General features: G+C 44.5%; 1 protein-coding gene across 3 annotated transcripts in view; it reads left to right on the top strand.

Annotated features, from left to right (window-relative positions):
• The window catches only part of LOC123746314 (ATP-dependent DNA helicase RecQ), a 32,117-nt gene extending 17,619 nt beyond the window's left edge, over positions 1-14,498 (top strand). For 2 of the 3 annotated variants that reach the window (XM_069321685.1, XM_045727714.2), the window contains exons 15-19: positions 1,223-1,348; positions 9,365-9,524; positions 10,546-10,687; positions 10,821-10,942; positions 11,999-13,232. In XM_069321685.1, the coding sequence (XP_069177786.1) occupies positions 1,223-1,348; positions 9,365-9,524; positions 10,546-10,687; positions 10,821-10,942; positions 11,999-12,925 (1,477 nt within the window). In that variant the 3' untranslated portion in view covers positions 12,926-13,232. Of the gene's footprint in view, positions 1-1,222; positions 1,349-9,364; positions 9,525-10,545; positions 10,688-10,820; positions 10,943-11,998 lie in introns of all 3 variants that reach the window. The other variant, XM_045727724.2, reaches the window with a different exon arrangement.
• The last annotated feature ends 1,379 nt before the right edge of the window (positions 14,499-15,877 follow it).

Below are 15,877 nucleotides of genomic sequence, written 5' to 3'. Positions count from 1 at the left end.
ATACAAAAATTTATAAGCAAATTGAACCACTTTTAATTTTACATTGATATGCCCCCTTAACAGATGTTTCAAGTCCTCCCTAATACTAGTGTATTTCACTATGTGAAAGCGTCGAAAATTCCTTTTGAACATACTTCATGAAGCCACACTAACTCCTCTTCCATAAAAAATGTTTGTGAAAACAGAGTGTAATAACGAAATTGTTTATAATATTAATGTGGTATATGGAATCTTAATTAACTAAGTAGAAAAAAAAAGAGTGAATGAGGAGATACTGATATAATAAAATATAATTATTGAGAAAACAAAAAGCTCTTGTGGAAAAGAGGTAAATGGGCGAATGATTTAATGGAAAGTTAAAGCTAGAAATAGAAGCATGTTAATTGATGAAGAGCTTAGAAATAGGAAGGGATAATAATTTGAGAGAGTATTGAGTGGAAGTGATGAGGTGCTAATGTGAGTATGATTAAATTTAATGGTGTGAGATGAATGAAACTGTCTGACAGCAGATATATCTTTGGAAGAGCAGAGTACATCAGTGAAGAAGTTGAAGTGTTGGAATGCCACAGGTACAGATGAGGTGTCTAGAGATTACTGTAAGAACTGGTAGTGGCAAAAAAAAATGCAATAAGTGTGGAGAATTTTCCATAATTCACAAGAAAGTGGTACTTTGTCAAAGGATTAGAAAAGTACTGTTATTGTTTCACTGTATATATGTATCAAGGAAACTATGGTGAGTTTAAAAATTATAAAGGCATTTAATTTACTAAGTACAGTGGTTGAAGAATGGAAAGACAGTGAATGAAAACATTGAGTCAATTACAGAGATGAACACGTTGGGTTCCATAGTGGAAGAGTTTAGTATTTGGGTCAGGTACCTGAATTGAAACAGCTTCCAGAGAAGGCATGTGAGAAAGATTGTATGGATTGCGTGGCATGTTTGGACTTGGCAATGCATAGGGAAAATCTAGTTGAAAAAGGCTTTGTAGAGTGATGAATATTCATTGAGTTGACCATAAATTGTCAAATACTGTATCTAGAAATCTGGGTATTCATGAATCTGGATTACTGTAGCTCTAGGTTGATGTATTCTGTACAGTAGTCAAGATTTGTAGGCTACACTGCATGTCCAAAAGTAAGGTGATATAATATGCTGGGTTATGACCTAAAATTAAGTGTGACTACTACCTCCTAATGCTAATTAGGTGAATTGAATTTACAGCTGCAAAATAATGTTGCAACCTTCATCTACAATGCTAGAAGAACTGCGCTATGTCATCAAGACCGTTAGACCTACTGTTGCCAACACTAATGGAGATTCAGCCCATCGCTACCTATTTAATCCAAGGTACAATCAATTTAATGTTTTTACGGTATAATAAATTTAAAGTTGAAACTGTTGTTGTGTCACAGTTGAGGTGTTGTGACCACAATGTGGTCACAACACCTTTCCTGTCTTTTACCCAATAGTGTAAGCCAGACCCTTCCCTATTTTCCTTTCATAGGAAAAAGGTCTCTAATACACAGTATCAAAGGCTTTGCTAGTTATGATATAGAATGTCACTATCCTTTCCACTATCAACTGCTTGAAATACTGTATAGTGGATCTTGAGGTGATTCTAAAGATCAGTGTCCTGGCAGCTCGGTCTCTGACTAGGCCTCCTGATTGGTGATCTGGCCAACCGGGTTGTTGGACACAGGTGCTCACAGCATGATGTATGAATAACAGCTAGGGTTGATCAGGTATCCTTGGAAGGTGTTTCTCTCTAGAACGTTATGAGAGGCCGGCCAGTTATTCCCCTTATATGCAGAGGGAGTGTGTTGAAAAGTCGTGGTCCTTTGATTTTGATAGAGTTGGAAAAGAAAGACATTAAAATAATAAATATGAGCAGCCCTTAGAAAAATTATGTTTTGAATCTTTATTAAACTGTTTTTCAATATATAAATGAATGGTGTATTAAATTATCAATTCAAGCTATTTTCCTACAGTAAATGTTAAGCTAATTAGCTGATTGATAACCAGAAGTGCTCTATTGATCAAGTGATCGATTCTTGTACTCTGCTTGACTAATGGTTTATTAAATATGCAAGACAAGTGCTCACTAAATTTATGTTTGCATCTTTAAGGACCCTGGTAAAATATTGTTCCTGGGAATTTTGTTGTACAGGTACAGTACTTCAATTTTTCTATTTGTTTAATAATATGACTCCTGGGAACCACTAAGCCAGTGAACTTGTCTTCTTCACCACCTACAGAGATTTGTTTCAGCTGCACATATAATATCAATCCTTTCCTAGTAAATAAAGAAACAAAGTACTTACTGAGCTTACCACTCGTTTCTTCATCATTATCAGTTACCTGACCAGTATAATTTTTCAATGGCCCAGTTTTATCCCTACTTTTTCTGGGGGGAGCCCCGTCGGCTCCCCGGAGCTATCCCAGGCTGATATGCTAATGTCAGACTTTGGCATCAGTCATGTGTATGGAGTTCTTAGGCCTACCGGGGACCACGGCCAGAACCGGGCCCCCTCAGAGAGGCAAGGGGAGCAATGGCCTATAGAAGCCCCCGTGTAGTTGGAAGCATTCTATGTCTGCCATCGACCGGAACAGGCACCCAGAAAGGTAAGCGCCCCAAAACAAACCCCTATTCTGGTTAAAATTGCTACCTAAAACCGAACTAGTGGATAGAACTCCCCAACCGAAAACAAGCAAACTAGTGTGACGTCACACACTGCCGCGCCGCTGTCTGCGCAGCTCCCCCCTCCCCGGGAGGGGGAAGGGGGAGCCCCAGACCCCCCGCGCCGGCTACCCACACCTCAGTTCTTGAGGCTGATGCTATAGGCGATGGTCGTGTGCTCTGGCTCCGGTGTCGCTACTGCACTGTGCTTTGCGTGTGGTGTTAGTTTTGTGGGTGCGAGAGCCAGGAGTTATCTTCAGTACTCGGGCTGCATGCGCCTAGGGCTGCCTTCCCTAGGTGCCCTGTAAGTACTGCCCTTGGGGCTTGGGGCCACCTTCCACAGGCTCCTCGGGGTCTGCCTCTGCTGGTCCGTTTTACCTTTCGGTTTTTCGGCCGCCTGTTGGGCTCTTGGGTGTTCTGTTCTCCCTTGTTACCGGCAGGTAAGAGGCAGTTTGCACTGGTAGGGGCGCAGGGTGCTGCTCAGCTTGTATTTCCCGACATCGCGGCCGGCTCTGTTCCTTGGGGTTCGCTGTCCTCTTGCGGGGTTTTGTTTTTCTTTTTGTTTTTGCCTGGTGGGGGGTTCTGTCCTTTTATTCAGTTTGTTTTTGCCCTTCCACTGTTCTCCTTGGTGGCGCCCCCTGCTAGGTCCCCGTGAGTGTACACGTCCCTGGGGTTCAGCTTTAGAAGTTTGCTTGGTAGTTTTGGGCGCCGGTTTGCAGCACCCTGCCTGGGACTACCTGAGCGCGAGTCCTCTTAAAGTAAACGCTCAGGACCCTGGGAATCCCCTAGGGGGCGCGTGGGTCCGATGGATGTGACCCCGGAGTCCCCACTCGCTGTGTGCGAGTTTGAGGGTTGCTCGGTCCCCTTGTCTCAGGGTGACCCTCATTGTTTTTGCCTCTGCCACGCTGCCTGTTGGGTCGGTGATACTTTCGACCCTGAGTCCTGTGAGTGTTGCTGCTTGCTTGTGACTCAATTTACCCAATCCTCTGATGATTCTATTCGGGTACGGGCGGCACGTGCGTTGCAGTCTAGGTTTCGTCTGTTGCAACGCGCTCGGTTGGTTGCTTCCCCGGATGCCCCGGGGCTGCCCCGCTTTGCTTTTCGAGACCCGGACTTGGGGGTGGGGGTCGCTTTGATCCTGGTTCAGTCCGCACCTCCTCGTCCTTCCCCTTCTGTTCGTTCTGGTCCCCCGCCCCTGCTTCCGGCCCCGAAGCGTCTGAGGGTTTCGGGGTCGGAGCAGGGGTTACTTGATCTCGAGACTCGGGCAGCTTCGGGGGTTGCCCCTTCCGGGGGGGCGGCAGAGGCATTCGAGTCTTGTCTCCCGGCCGAAGCTTCAGGGTCTGACCAGTGGGCCCCCCTTCCTCCAGCTTTTCCGGCTGCTCCGTCCTTGTCTTGTGGGGTCGGGGCTTGGGGAGAGGACTCGGCCTCGGGTCCTGTGGTGATGGACCTCGAGGCTGGGGAGGGGCTGACTTGGGGGCCTTGGGCCCCGCTGGACCCCGCCTGGGTTTTTCTTCCCACTGAGCGGGGCTTATTGTTACAAGGAGTGGGGTTTTCTTTTCCCCCCTCTGCGTACGAGTTGGATTTGGTGTCGGCCCCTCCCCGGGTTCGGTTCCGTGTTCCCCCGGGTACGTCGGTTCCGTCCTTCCGGAGGTTTTCGGCTTATCGCATCCAACCTGGTGTGGTGTGAGCGGCCTTTGCAGCTTACCTCCTGCGTGACCCGGATTATGCCTCGGAAATGGATCCGTCCACGTTCAGGTTTGGGACTTCGTTCCCTTTCTGGCTCCGTTACGAGGTTCCGGAGTCGTCCTGGCTAGCAGACTGCCCCTTGTTTGGTCTGGATTCCTGGCATTCCTTCTGTCGTTCCCGCACGCTGGAGTGGCGGGAAGCTTCCACGGTGCTTCAGGTTTTCCTGGGGGGTGAACTTGAGTACCTGAATGAGTGCTTGTTTGCCCCTGCCCTTCCCCGCGATGTGGGCGTTATTCAGCTCCATGTGCAGGTTCCCTCCCTTTCGGTGGCGCTCGTGGCGGAGGACTTGCGCGCCCGGGGCCTTTTGTGTTCGGCCTTGCGGTTCTTTTCCCTCCTGGAGCTGTCTTCGGATTGGCTCGTGGAGGATGTGGGGACGCTTGGGTCCGTCCCGGGGTCCGGCACCTTGTCCTCGGCTGCGCGTTCGTCGGCTGCCTTGTTGAAGCTGTTCACGCCGATTTTGCGGGATGCGGTTTCCCTGTTCTATGCTTCCCGTCTCGCGTGTCGGCAGGCGGTGCTGGGTTCCTCCGTGGAATCTGCTTGGGCTCTGGCTCTTAGGCGTTCTTCACCTTTTTGTCCTCTCCTGTTTGGGGAGTCGGCCGTGGCGCAGTTTATTCAGGCTGCGTCGGCGGCTTGTCGTCCGATGTCGGACTTGTTGGTTTTCCGGGGGTCCTGGGGTGGGTCTTCCCGGAAAGGTCGTGCCAGGGCTCGGGGTTCCTCTCGTCGTGGTAGGCCTCTGGTGTCAGGTTTGGGGTTGGCTCCTCCTGCGGACCCTCCCTCGTCTGGTCGGCGCGGTGTTCGCGCTGTGCGGGGTTCTGGGTCTCGTAAGGGTCGCCGGCCCTTTCGCGGTTTGCCCCCTTGATGGGGCGATGGGGGGGCGGCTTGCGCTGTTCGCCCGCGCCTGGTCCCACGATTCGTTGGCCTTTCGGGTCGTGTCTCGCGGCCTGCGGTGGCGTTGGGTGGCCCCTCCCCCCTTTGGGGGGTCGGGGCTGGCAGGGCAGGCTTCTTCCCCTGCGCTCTGTCGAGTCGTCTTGGAGTGGGTACGCTTGGGCGTCGTCGAAACGATGTCGTCCCTCAGATGGGTTTCCCGTCTGTTTCCGGTTCCGAAACGGGACTGCGCGGACCTGCGGTTCATTCTGGACTTGTCCCGTCTGAACCCCTGGGTTCATTGCCCCTCCTTTCGGATGACTACGCTGTCTCCGGTTCGGCTCCTCTTGGAGCCGGGAGCTTGGATGGTGTCCTTGGACCTCCGGGACGCTTATTGGCATGTCCCGATTCATCCGCGGTTCAGGGACTGGCTCGGTTTTGTAGTGGGGCGTCTGAGTTACCGCTTTCGTTGTCTCCCGTTCGGGTTGAACCTGGCACCTCGCGTGTTCACACGCCTTACACGGGTTGTGGTGGCTCGTTTGCGTCTCCTAGGTGTTCGGGTGTTGGCCTACCTCGACGACTGGCTGGTTTGGGCTCCCAGCCAGTCAGCTTGCTTGCTAGCCAGGGATTTGGTTCTTTCCCAGCTCGCCGGGTTCGGGTTCTTGGTGAACTTGAGGAAGTCCCATCTGGTTCCCTCTCAGGTTCGGACTTGGCTGGGTCTTGTGTGGGACTCTCGGACCGCCTCTTTGTCTCTCCCTCCGGAGTCTCTCCTGCGGCTGCAGTCCCGCCTTCGTCTGTTTCTGGAGGGCCCTCGGGTCACCCGGCGGTTGCTCGAGGGGCTGTGCGGGAGCCTGAACTTCGCGATGGTGGTCTACCCGCCGGGTCGGGTTTGGCTTTGACGGCTGTTCTGGTTCCTTCGGGGTTCCCCCTTCCGCCTCTCTCGCGATCGCAGAGTTCGACCCCCGGGGGACTTGCGTCGGTTGCTGCGTCACCGGCTTCCTCTTCGGGTTTTTCGGGGTTCAGTGCCTTGGCGCCTACCCGAGCCCTCGCGCGATGTGTACACGGATGCGTCGTCTCTCGGCTGGGGTTTTGTGACCAGTGCTCACCAGGCCGGCCAGGGGCGTTGGGATCCGTCCTTCCGTCAAGCTCACAGTACGGTGCGGGAGTTCGCGGCGGTGTGGTTTGCTCTGGGGAGGATTCGGGTGGCCCGCGGATCGACGATTCGGCTCCATTCGGACTGCTCTCCGGTGGTTCATTGCCTGAACCGCGGGGGTTCGATGCGGTCCTTGTCTCTTTGGGGTTGGTCGCTTCGGGTGACTCGTCTGCTGAGTTCTCGGGGTTTGGCTCTCCTGGCGGTTCACGTACGGGGCGTGTCCAACGTCTTGGCCGACGCCCTGTCTCGCTTCGTTCCCCTCTCCACGGAGTGGACGGTCGACGACGAGTCCTTCCGTTGGCTTTGCCAGACGTTCGGGCGCCCCGAAGTGGACCTCTTCGCGTCGGCGTGGTCGCGGCGTCTTCCCATTTATGCGGCGCCCTTCCCCGATTGCGAGGCCGTCGGGGTCGATGCCTTTCGGCTAGACTGGTCGAGGTGGGGGTTCCTGTACCTCTTTCCCCCGGTTCGGCTGTTGCTCCAGGTCCTGACTCGCTTAGAGACTTACCAGGGGAGAGTTGTCCTTCTGGCCCCTTGGTGGCCGGCGCAGCCTTGGTTTCAGGCGCTGGTTGCTCGGTGTCCGAACCCGAGGGTTTTCCCGCGGCTCCGCCTCTTTCAGCAGATCGGGCCGGTACGTCACGTAGCTGGTTCGATCTTCTCCTCGAGTCTTCGCGTATGGTTTTTTTGACTCGAGTCTATCATCATCTCTATGGTGATCAGGTGGCCTCCTTGTTGGTGTCCCACCTGAGGGCTTCTTCTCGGTGGCAGTATGAAGTTTCCTGGCGGTCCTTCCGTTTCTTTTTGCGTCTTCGTCGTGTTAGCTCCTTGTCTGTTCGGGTGGTCTTGTCCTTCCTCTCGTGGTTGTTTCAGGACCGTCATCTTATGCCTAACACTGTCGCTTCGCATCGTGCGGTGCTGGCGGAGCCGCTTCAGCTTGCTTTCGGTATCGATGCTACGTCTGCGCCGTTTCGCAAGCTGTCTCGTGCATTGTTTCACCTCCGGCCTGCTCATGCGTCGCCTGAGCCGTCCTGGTCTTTGGACAGAGTGCTTGCTTTCCTTTCATCTCCTCGTTTCGTTGTGGCCCCTTCGGTCCAGGATTGTTTTTCCAAGGCACTTTTCTTGTTGGCTTTGGCCTCTGGGGGTCGGGTAGGGGAGCTTCATGCTCTCCTCTGGCGCAGGGGTTTCTGCTCTTTTGGTCGTGGTGATAGTTTTGTTCGTTTGCAGCCGTCTCCTTCTTTTCTGGCGAAGAATGAGACTGCTGCGTTCCGGAGGGGTCCATGGGTGGTTGATGCTTGGTTGGTCAGGCCGGGGGTGCATCATGTTTTGTGTCCGGTTGCGGCGCTTCGCCGTTATTTGCGCGCCACAGCTTCTGTGTCCGGGGACGCGCTGTGGGTTGATCCGGTTTCCCTTCTTCCCTGTTCGCGGGTTCGGGTCTCTCAGGTCGTCCGCAGGGTTATTAGGTCCAGCCAGCCTGCGGTCTACCCCCGTGCCCATGACGTTCGTAAGTTCGCGGCTCTTGCTGCCGTCTTTGGGAATATGTCTTGGTCTGATATTCGGGCGCGGGGATTTTGGCGGTCGAACAGGGTCCTGGCTGCTCGTTACCTTGTGAATGTCCCTGGGCCTCGTCGGGCCTGTGTTGCTTTGGGTCGGCGGTTGCAGCCAGTTGTCTCGGCTTCGAGTTGAGGGGTGAGCGACGACCGCCTCCCAGGTAAGTCCCTCTTTTTCTGTCTGTGGGTAGTTAGCTCCGGGGAGCCGACGGGGCTCCCCCCAGAAAACCAGCGTTGAATGTAATGAAACGCCATTTTCTGGGTGAGTCCCGGAGGCTCCCCGGCATCCCTCCCTCCCTCCGGTCGGCGTTTTTTCGCGTTTTTGACATCCAGCCTCAAGAACTGAGGTGTGGGTAGCCGGCGCGGGGGGTCTGGGGCTCCCCCTTCCCCCTCCCAGGGAGGGGGGAGCTGCGCAGACAGCGGCGCGGCAGTGTGTGACGTCACACTAGTTTGCTTGTTTTCGGTTGGGGAGTTCTATCCACTAGTTCGGTTTTAGGTAGCAATTTTAACCAGAATAGGGGTTTGTTTTGGGGCGCTTACCTTTCTGGGTGCCTGTTCCGGTCGATGGCAGACATAGAATGCTTCCAACTACACGGGGGCTTCTATAGGCCATTGCTCCCCTTGCCTCTCTGAGGGGGCCCGGTTCTGGCCGTGGTCCCCGGTAGGCCTAAGAACTCCATACACATGACTGATGCCAAAGTCTGACATTAGCATATCAGCCTGGGATAGCTCCGGGGAGCCTCCGGGACTCACCCAGAAAATGGCGTTTCATTACATTCAACGCTGGTTTTTTTTAATTATCTGAAAAAACCTTTCAGGATTTGTCTTTGCCTGCCCTGCTCTAGGCTCTTCATAAAGTATTTTAGCATTTATTATTTAAATTTTAACCTATCATGCATGTTTGACAAATGGATGTTCCAAATGTACTTCCCCATTCTACATTCATTGAATGTAGCTTTGACCTCTTGTCAAATATTCTTACCTTAACCTTTTCCATTCATATACACTATATGGAACAACCATGGGATCGTTACACAATTATGGGATACACCTTCAATAATATAAAATCGGTCATTTATTGTAAATTAACTCTTGCACATCCTAAATAAAATCTCTTCTCTAAATTTAACAGTATTACGCCAACTGGGCATCAGTCTTTAATTGACATTATTACACCAATCTGGGCGTCAGTCATTATTCAGCCATGGATGAGAGAGAGAGATTTAGGTCTGTTAGATTACTGGCTTTTGTTCCTCAGGTGCAGCAAGCAGTATTACACAAGTCAAAATATGGATTCTGTAGCTTAATAACTATTTGAGAGTTCATTTCCAAGACAACAATTTAATAACATAAGGGAATTTTTTTATATAAATTTGCAGTGACTTCCTAAGCAAACAAACCAGCAAGAAGCTCTTACCTGGAACTCCTGGCATAGCTCCTGTCACTGAGCCACTCAGAGCAGGTCTTAGCACTTCAGAAATAAAAGAAGAGAAGCAGGAAGCAGAAGAACCGGAAGATCCTAGAGAAGGGAAACTGAAGGTATGTTAAATGGAGAGAGAATGTAAACCTGTCTGAACGCGCACACATTTCCACGGTGGCAGTATGTTTCATCCAAAATACATATGTGTTCTGATGATGCAGTATGCATCATCGATTCATAAATTTTCTTGAAATTCTGCAAACATTTTGCATTAGAATTTGATGCAGATTGTTCAAGCCACCCACCTTTGAATGAGTTGAGCCTTGTAGGTCATATGGTAAGAGTGCTATACAACTTGGCACCTTGCAGTTCTCTACCCAAATTTTCTTGCATGTTTGTGGTGATTTCTTTGGGATTCTATTGAGATTTCAATATCATAATGCTAATATAAATTGCAGTGCAAGTGTTATTTTTGTTTTCATTATACTGTACCATACAATAAGCTGTTGCAAAAATATACACGTAAAAATATAACATAATAAACAGCTGAACGAATGTAAAATTATCGTAAACACTTGTTTACAGTACTGTATTGCTTACAGTACTGTATTGCAAATAGCTGGCCTATTAAATGCTGGTTCTTTTCAGATAGATGTCACACCAGCAGTGTACAAAATGCAAGAATGTTAATTTTAATCTAATATGTTTACTAAATAATAAATAAGGCATACTTTCTTTTACAGAAATTTGAAAATTGCTCGACTAATTCATTGTGATGCATGCACGTGCTATTTCAATATGTTCAAACCCTTTGTTTGATAAAGGTTTTGTGAATCTGAAGATGATACAGTATATGTATTTTTCTTTATTTTCCCCAAATGATATTACCTAGATATGCAGTACAGTACTGCAAATCATATGCTACAAAATAAATTTATAGTTAACAATAAATACTCCTTAAGCAAACAAAAAGGATAAATATTTTCTTAATTTGCAATGATAAGACTTTAAAGAAAACATAATAACTTTTGTGATGTATGAGTGTAAGTTAATGAACTTATGAATAATGAAAACATAAGCTTTAAGTATTGGCTCTGAATGTGTTGAACAGGCATATTACCTTGGGTTTTCTTCTTTCAGACCGAGTTGTACAAGTCGCTGTTAAAACTACGAAATCGTCTCGGAGAAGAAAATGGATTCATGCCATATTTGGTTGCAACAAACAGAATATTGCTGTTACTCACTCAGGATAGGCCTACTACATTAAATGCCTTGAGAAAAAGTTAGTTTTCTCTGTTGTGTGGATACCTAGTTCATTATAGTGTTTTATGTGTGTAATTGCTATTAATAATTTGGATATGTATCAAATTGTACTTATATATTCAGGAAAGTATATATATTTTATTTTTTGCCAGTTGAGGGGCTGGTTGAAGCTAAAGTTCAAAAGTTTGGTCCTGCTCTGGTGGAACACATTCGAACATTCTGTCTTCAGAATAATTTAAGTTGCAAGGGTGGAGCTGATACCAATCAGGTTGAGGTAAGTTTTTATAATATGTTCTTGTGTTTCAGTTCATATTTTTGACTGTTTTCCAAATTAGATATTCTTTGACTAAGTATATTTTCTCTTAGAGTGAATGCATTACTGTGCACACAGACTCATCTGTAAATGTATGTTTACTAATTGTTTCTACACTTTGCAATGCCAGATACCATTAGCAATCCTTAAAGTATTTGTAGTACATAAAAAGTCAGAGTATTTTGCTTGCCTGTTTTTAACGTGAACAAAATGTATAAATATGTACAAAGGAGTGAATTTAAATGAAATTGGAAAAAGTATAACAAAACAAAGGAGAGAAATAGAGATTAAGCATTGGAATTGTTTAGCCATGAGTGTGTTTGAAGAAAATAACTGGTAATAGGAACTAGCATAATTTGTCTCATTGGGGAGTTTAAATTTTATGTATGCAGATGATACAGTTGTTTATGTAGAGAGTGATAGATATTTATGTAGTCTATTTGAAATTGTGTTTCGTGTGTGTACGAGATTATCATTAAAAAATTAATGTTAATTTTTCATATAAAATATATATGAATTTGATGTGTGATTGCTTGCACAAATTCCTCTTTTTATGAAAGTTGAAAGATTCAGAAAAGGGGAAGGAAAGTTTTTGGTACAGTTAAAGCACTGGTTAAAAAAAAGATAGGAGATGCAACCTTTATGCTCAACCTCATATACTTTCTTAAATTTTCTTGACACATTATTCCCATTAAATTCAGTATACTCTATTCATTATACTCTGTGTTAATTATGCTCTCATATTCCTTGAATTCATACAGTCAGAACTCATTACACTTCTTAAATGAATTCCTATATCTATTATACTACCTAAAAGCAAGAAAACATTCAGGGATGTTCAGCAAGGCTTGTTCCTGAGTTACAAGGAAAGGTTGAGAGGAGGAGGAACAGGGGAAACTCATTTGACAATATGCTTAACTCATTTGATCCAGTGCAATCATACCATATCTAGTTAATAAGGCTTTTTAATATTTTTGGCAAATTTTTGTAAGAGGTAAATATGTGCTTCATTTGCAGCTTCTTGTGGGTGAGGAAGCAAAACCCTCGACTAGTAGCTGTGGCAGTGGATTTATCTCTTCAAAAAGATTATACAATAGTCAAAAACACATTGATGATGTGCAAATAGGCACTAATGTAGACAGTAGCACTTCATCTGGATGGATTTCTGCATCTAAAGCTAAAGGTACTTCTAAATCTTCTTCCCCTGATATGATGGCAGGCACTCTTGAAACAGAGAACTGTAAATTGGAATGTGAAGAACGGGAAGACGATGTGAGAAAAAGAACAATGTCTCCTAAAACGCAAGGAGCAGCTCACCAAGGTCATTCCATTTTGAACAGATGCGGCAATGAGGTTGACAGAATTAGAAAAGATGATGAAAACCGTTTTAGCCAGATGAGTGAAAACTCTGAAAATCTTGAAAGTTCTTCAGTAAAGTTTGAAGACAGTCAACATACACAAAAATATACTGTACCCAAGATGAATGGAATAGGTTTGGGTATGCATGATGATCTGTTACCAGGTGAAAATGAAGATTTGTTTGATGACATTGAAAAAGAAAGCTCTATGAATATGACATTTAAATCTGCTACTTTAGATGCGCGCACAAAATTGCTGGCACCAGTAGATACTAAAACAACTAAAGCAACTCTGTCGGCACCAGAAATTTCAAATGCAGAAACACAGCCTTTAGCATCTACTGGTGATACACTGCTATATAACCCACTCCAAGTTACATCAGCTCTGACAAGTAAAATTGGCAAGAAAAAGGGAGTCAATTTCAGTGATTCAGACACCGAAGATGGAAGTACCACTACTGAGGATTCGCAGGAGAAGTATGAACGCATAATTTCTGATAATAAAAGAAAGCTGAAAGATAAAGGATGGATCGATGCTCGTAAAATGAAAAAGAAAATACAAAAAAATTCACTTTTTAAAAGATAATGGGTTAATTGATTTAGGAAAGTTTCCAAGACTGCACATGATTGTGGTATGTAAAATACTGTACTGTACATGTTTCTAAGTAACAGTATGTAAGCAATAGTTTAATAAATATATATTTTTGTACTTTTTTTTGTTTCATAGGCCTTATTTAGAAATTATATAGTAGACTGTATTAAGAAAATTTTCATGTCATTGATTTAATATATGGTACTGTATTCTGTAAAATAATAATAGGTCTCAGCATTTAATGATTGTTATTCTGATTATAAGCCTATACACTTTTAAGGAAATAAAAGTAATTTGTTTCCATTGCTTGTTAATGGTATATTAGCTACAGAAATACCACACAAACAAGTTCATAGAAATAAGAGCACTCCTCATATTAGAAAATGAAGATCACAGTAAAATATTAAAAAAAAAAAATTTTTTAGTTATACAGTATAAGAAAAATGTACAAATTTAAGTACATTAGCATGTCTGTATTTTACCTGTACAGTATTTTCCTGTCATTCACTATCTCTGCCAGCCTTATTGGTTCAAGGTCTGTCCGTTTGGTCTTGGGGGTTTTGCACTTCCATATTTATGCTGGGAGAAAAATAATTTAATGTTGGCTTCTCTGTGTTTGGGCTTAGCAGGTGTTAAGGTTCATGTTATCAGATTTCTTCAGTGCATGTAAATGTCTTGACGAGATGAACCTTGTCATGCCTGGTGGCTTTATATATATTTACCTAAGTGTAGTTACAGGATGAGAGCTACGCTCGTGGTGTCCTGTCTTCCCAGCACTCTTTGTTACATAATGCTTTGAAATTAGTGACAGTTTTGGCTTCCACCACCACCTCACCTAACGTGTTCCAACTGTCTACCACTCTGCATCAGATGTGTCCTCATAAACAGCATATTGTCACCTTTGTTAAGTTTATTCCAGCAATCCAGCTTTTAAGTTTTACAGGGTAATATGAAATATTTTGTTACAATTGTATATGCAGTATAAGCCATCCCTTGCATAAAATTGACCTCAACAATTTAGTTACAAATTCCCTGTCTTTATTTTTGGTTCCCATCATATATTTAAAGAATAAAGTGCTATAGCACACGCTTCAATTACATTTATACCTATCATATATACTGTATACTTTAGTTCATAGGGAATGCTGTACTGTATATTTCATGTAGCCTGTTCTCACTGAAGAGTGACAAATGTCATGCTTGTATCGTGCCAAAAGTGGCAGAACCTTTACTAATGCACCTAACCTTCCTAGGCCAGTACCCAATAGTATTAGTAGACATAACTTCCACATTGAGTGGGTTATTTGTACATTTTACAACATAACGTCCCAATAGGATAAGGGCATTTTAATTTTTTCAAATACTGCATATGGTATACTGTACAGTGTAATTATGTAATTAATGTGAATCAATAATTTTTTCTTAAAATAGCTCAACATTTATTTTAGCATATTTTAACAGTTATTTGTGATCAGAATATACAGTTCAGTCTTATGGCCTTGGCACCTCCTTTTGATACTTTATTATATTAGTAATAAATAAATTTGTAGAAAACGGTGATATTATACTGTATTGTATTTCTATTTACCTTTGTCGAGCCGAGCAGTTGGCTCGTCACCTTTGAATAGCCAGAGTTTGTTAAAAGAATTTGCATACATTATGAACAGAATATTTGTTTGCATACATTATAAACAGAAGGTTGCTGGGTTAACCATTTGTTCACAGCTGTATCAGAGTTCTTGTACTTAGATTCCTTCTTTTTTCGTATCCAGATTGTCCTTATTAGCAGCAAGTGTTTATTAGAGCAATTGCAAGATATGTTCATTATCATGGTGCTAAGGACGACAGAGTTAAAATACATACTAAGAACCTTTCCTGCCCACGTAGAATCGTTGAAGCACTTAAACTACTGGGACTGCTTGAATGCATGCAAAATTGTACTCTGAAATGAAAATGAGAGAGAATATCTCATAATATACACATGAAAAATACTGTAAGGTAACGTTTTAAACTTGCAGTACAAAATTGCAACATATTAGAAAGAGAGAAATAGAAATTCTTAAGTGCCATAAGCTTAGAGAGCACAGTGTAAACATCTTGGAGTTTAGTAGGGGGCACTGCACAACATTGCTAAGTTCTGTGTTGAGCATTTACTTGATGAGATAGTCTTAGTCCCATGAAGCTACTTGCTGATCAAAGCTTGAAAGACCTAGTGACTTCATGAAACTGAGATTCTTGAACAATTAAAGGTTTTGTTCTGATAACATTGTCTTAGACATAACACTTTTGTACTGTAATCACTAATAATAGTGCAGTGAATGGAATGCTTATTTGGATGAAATGTTATTTGCATTCTAATGTGGTGGTGTGACATATTGACAGAACGTTACTGATTACTTTGGGTGCTTGGCAAGGTCCAAAAGAGGGACAGGGGAGCTGTATCTTTGTAAGAATATTTATAATTTGAATGATATTGACATAGGGCATCCGAATGATTACTTAAGCTATAATATAATACTGTATTATTCAAATTACACTTAACTTGGGCAGTACTGAAGAACAATTGGCATATTTAGGTTGCTAAGTTAGTTTTGATTCCAAATATACAAAATGCATGTCAGTGTTAAATGTACCTATTGATGCACAGGAAAAAATTAGTGAAAAAATTAATTACTGTATTAATGAAATTTGGCATATTTGACAATGCTGCCAAAAATGCCATGGCATTTCCCAGCCTATCCTTCCTAAATTATAATACTTATAGCAATTATTTGGTCAAATGTACAAAAATGGATGGCTGGACTCAAAAACGTTAATTTTGTATTGTTGAATTAGCCCAAATGACATGCAAAGAAAATGGGAAGTTAGCTAAAGAATCTAACCTAACCTATCCAAGCAATCCTAGGTATATGCTGTCTTAAGCCTAATATAGCACATGTACAGTAT

The sequence above is a fragment of the Procambarus clarkii genome, chromosome 10 (genome assembly GCF_040958095.1).
Source record: "Procambarus clarkii isolate CNS0578487 chromosome 10, FALCON_Pclarkii_2.0, whole genome shotgun sequence".
In the NCBI taxonomy this organism is placed as follows: domain Eukaryota; kingdom Metazoa; phylum Arthropoda; class Malacostraca; order Decapoda; family Cambaridae; genus Procambarus; species Procambarus clarkii.
This window is presented reverse-complemented; position numbering and strand designations above follow the sequence as displayed.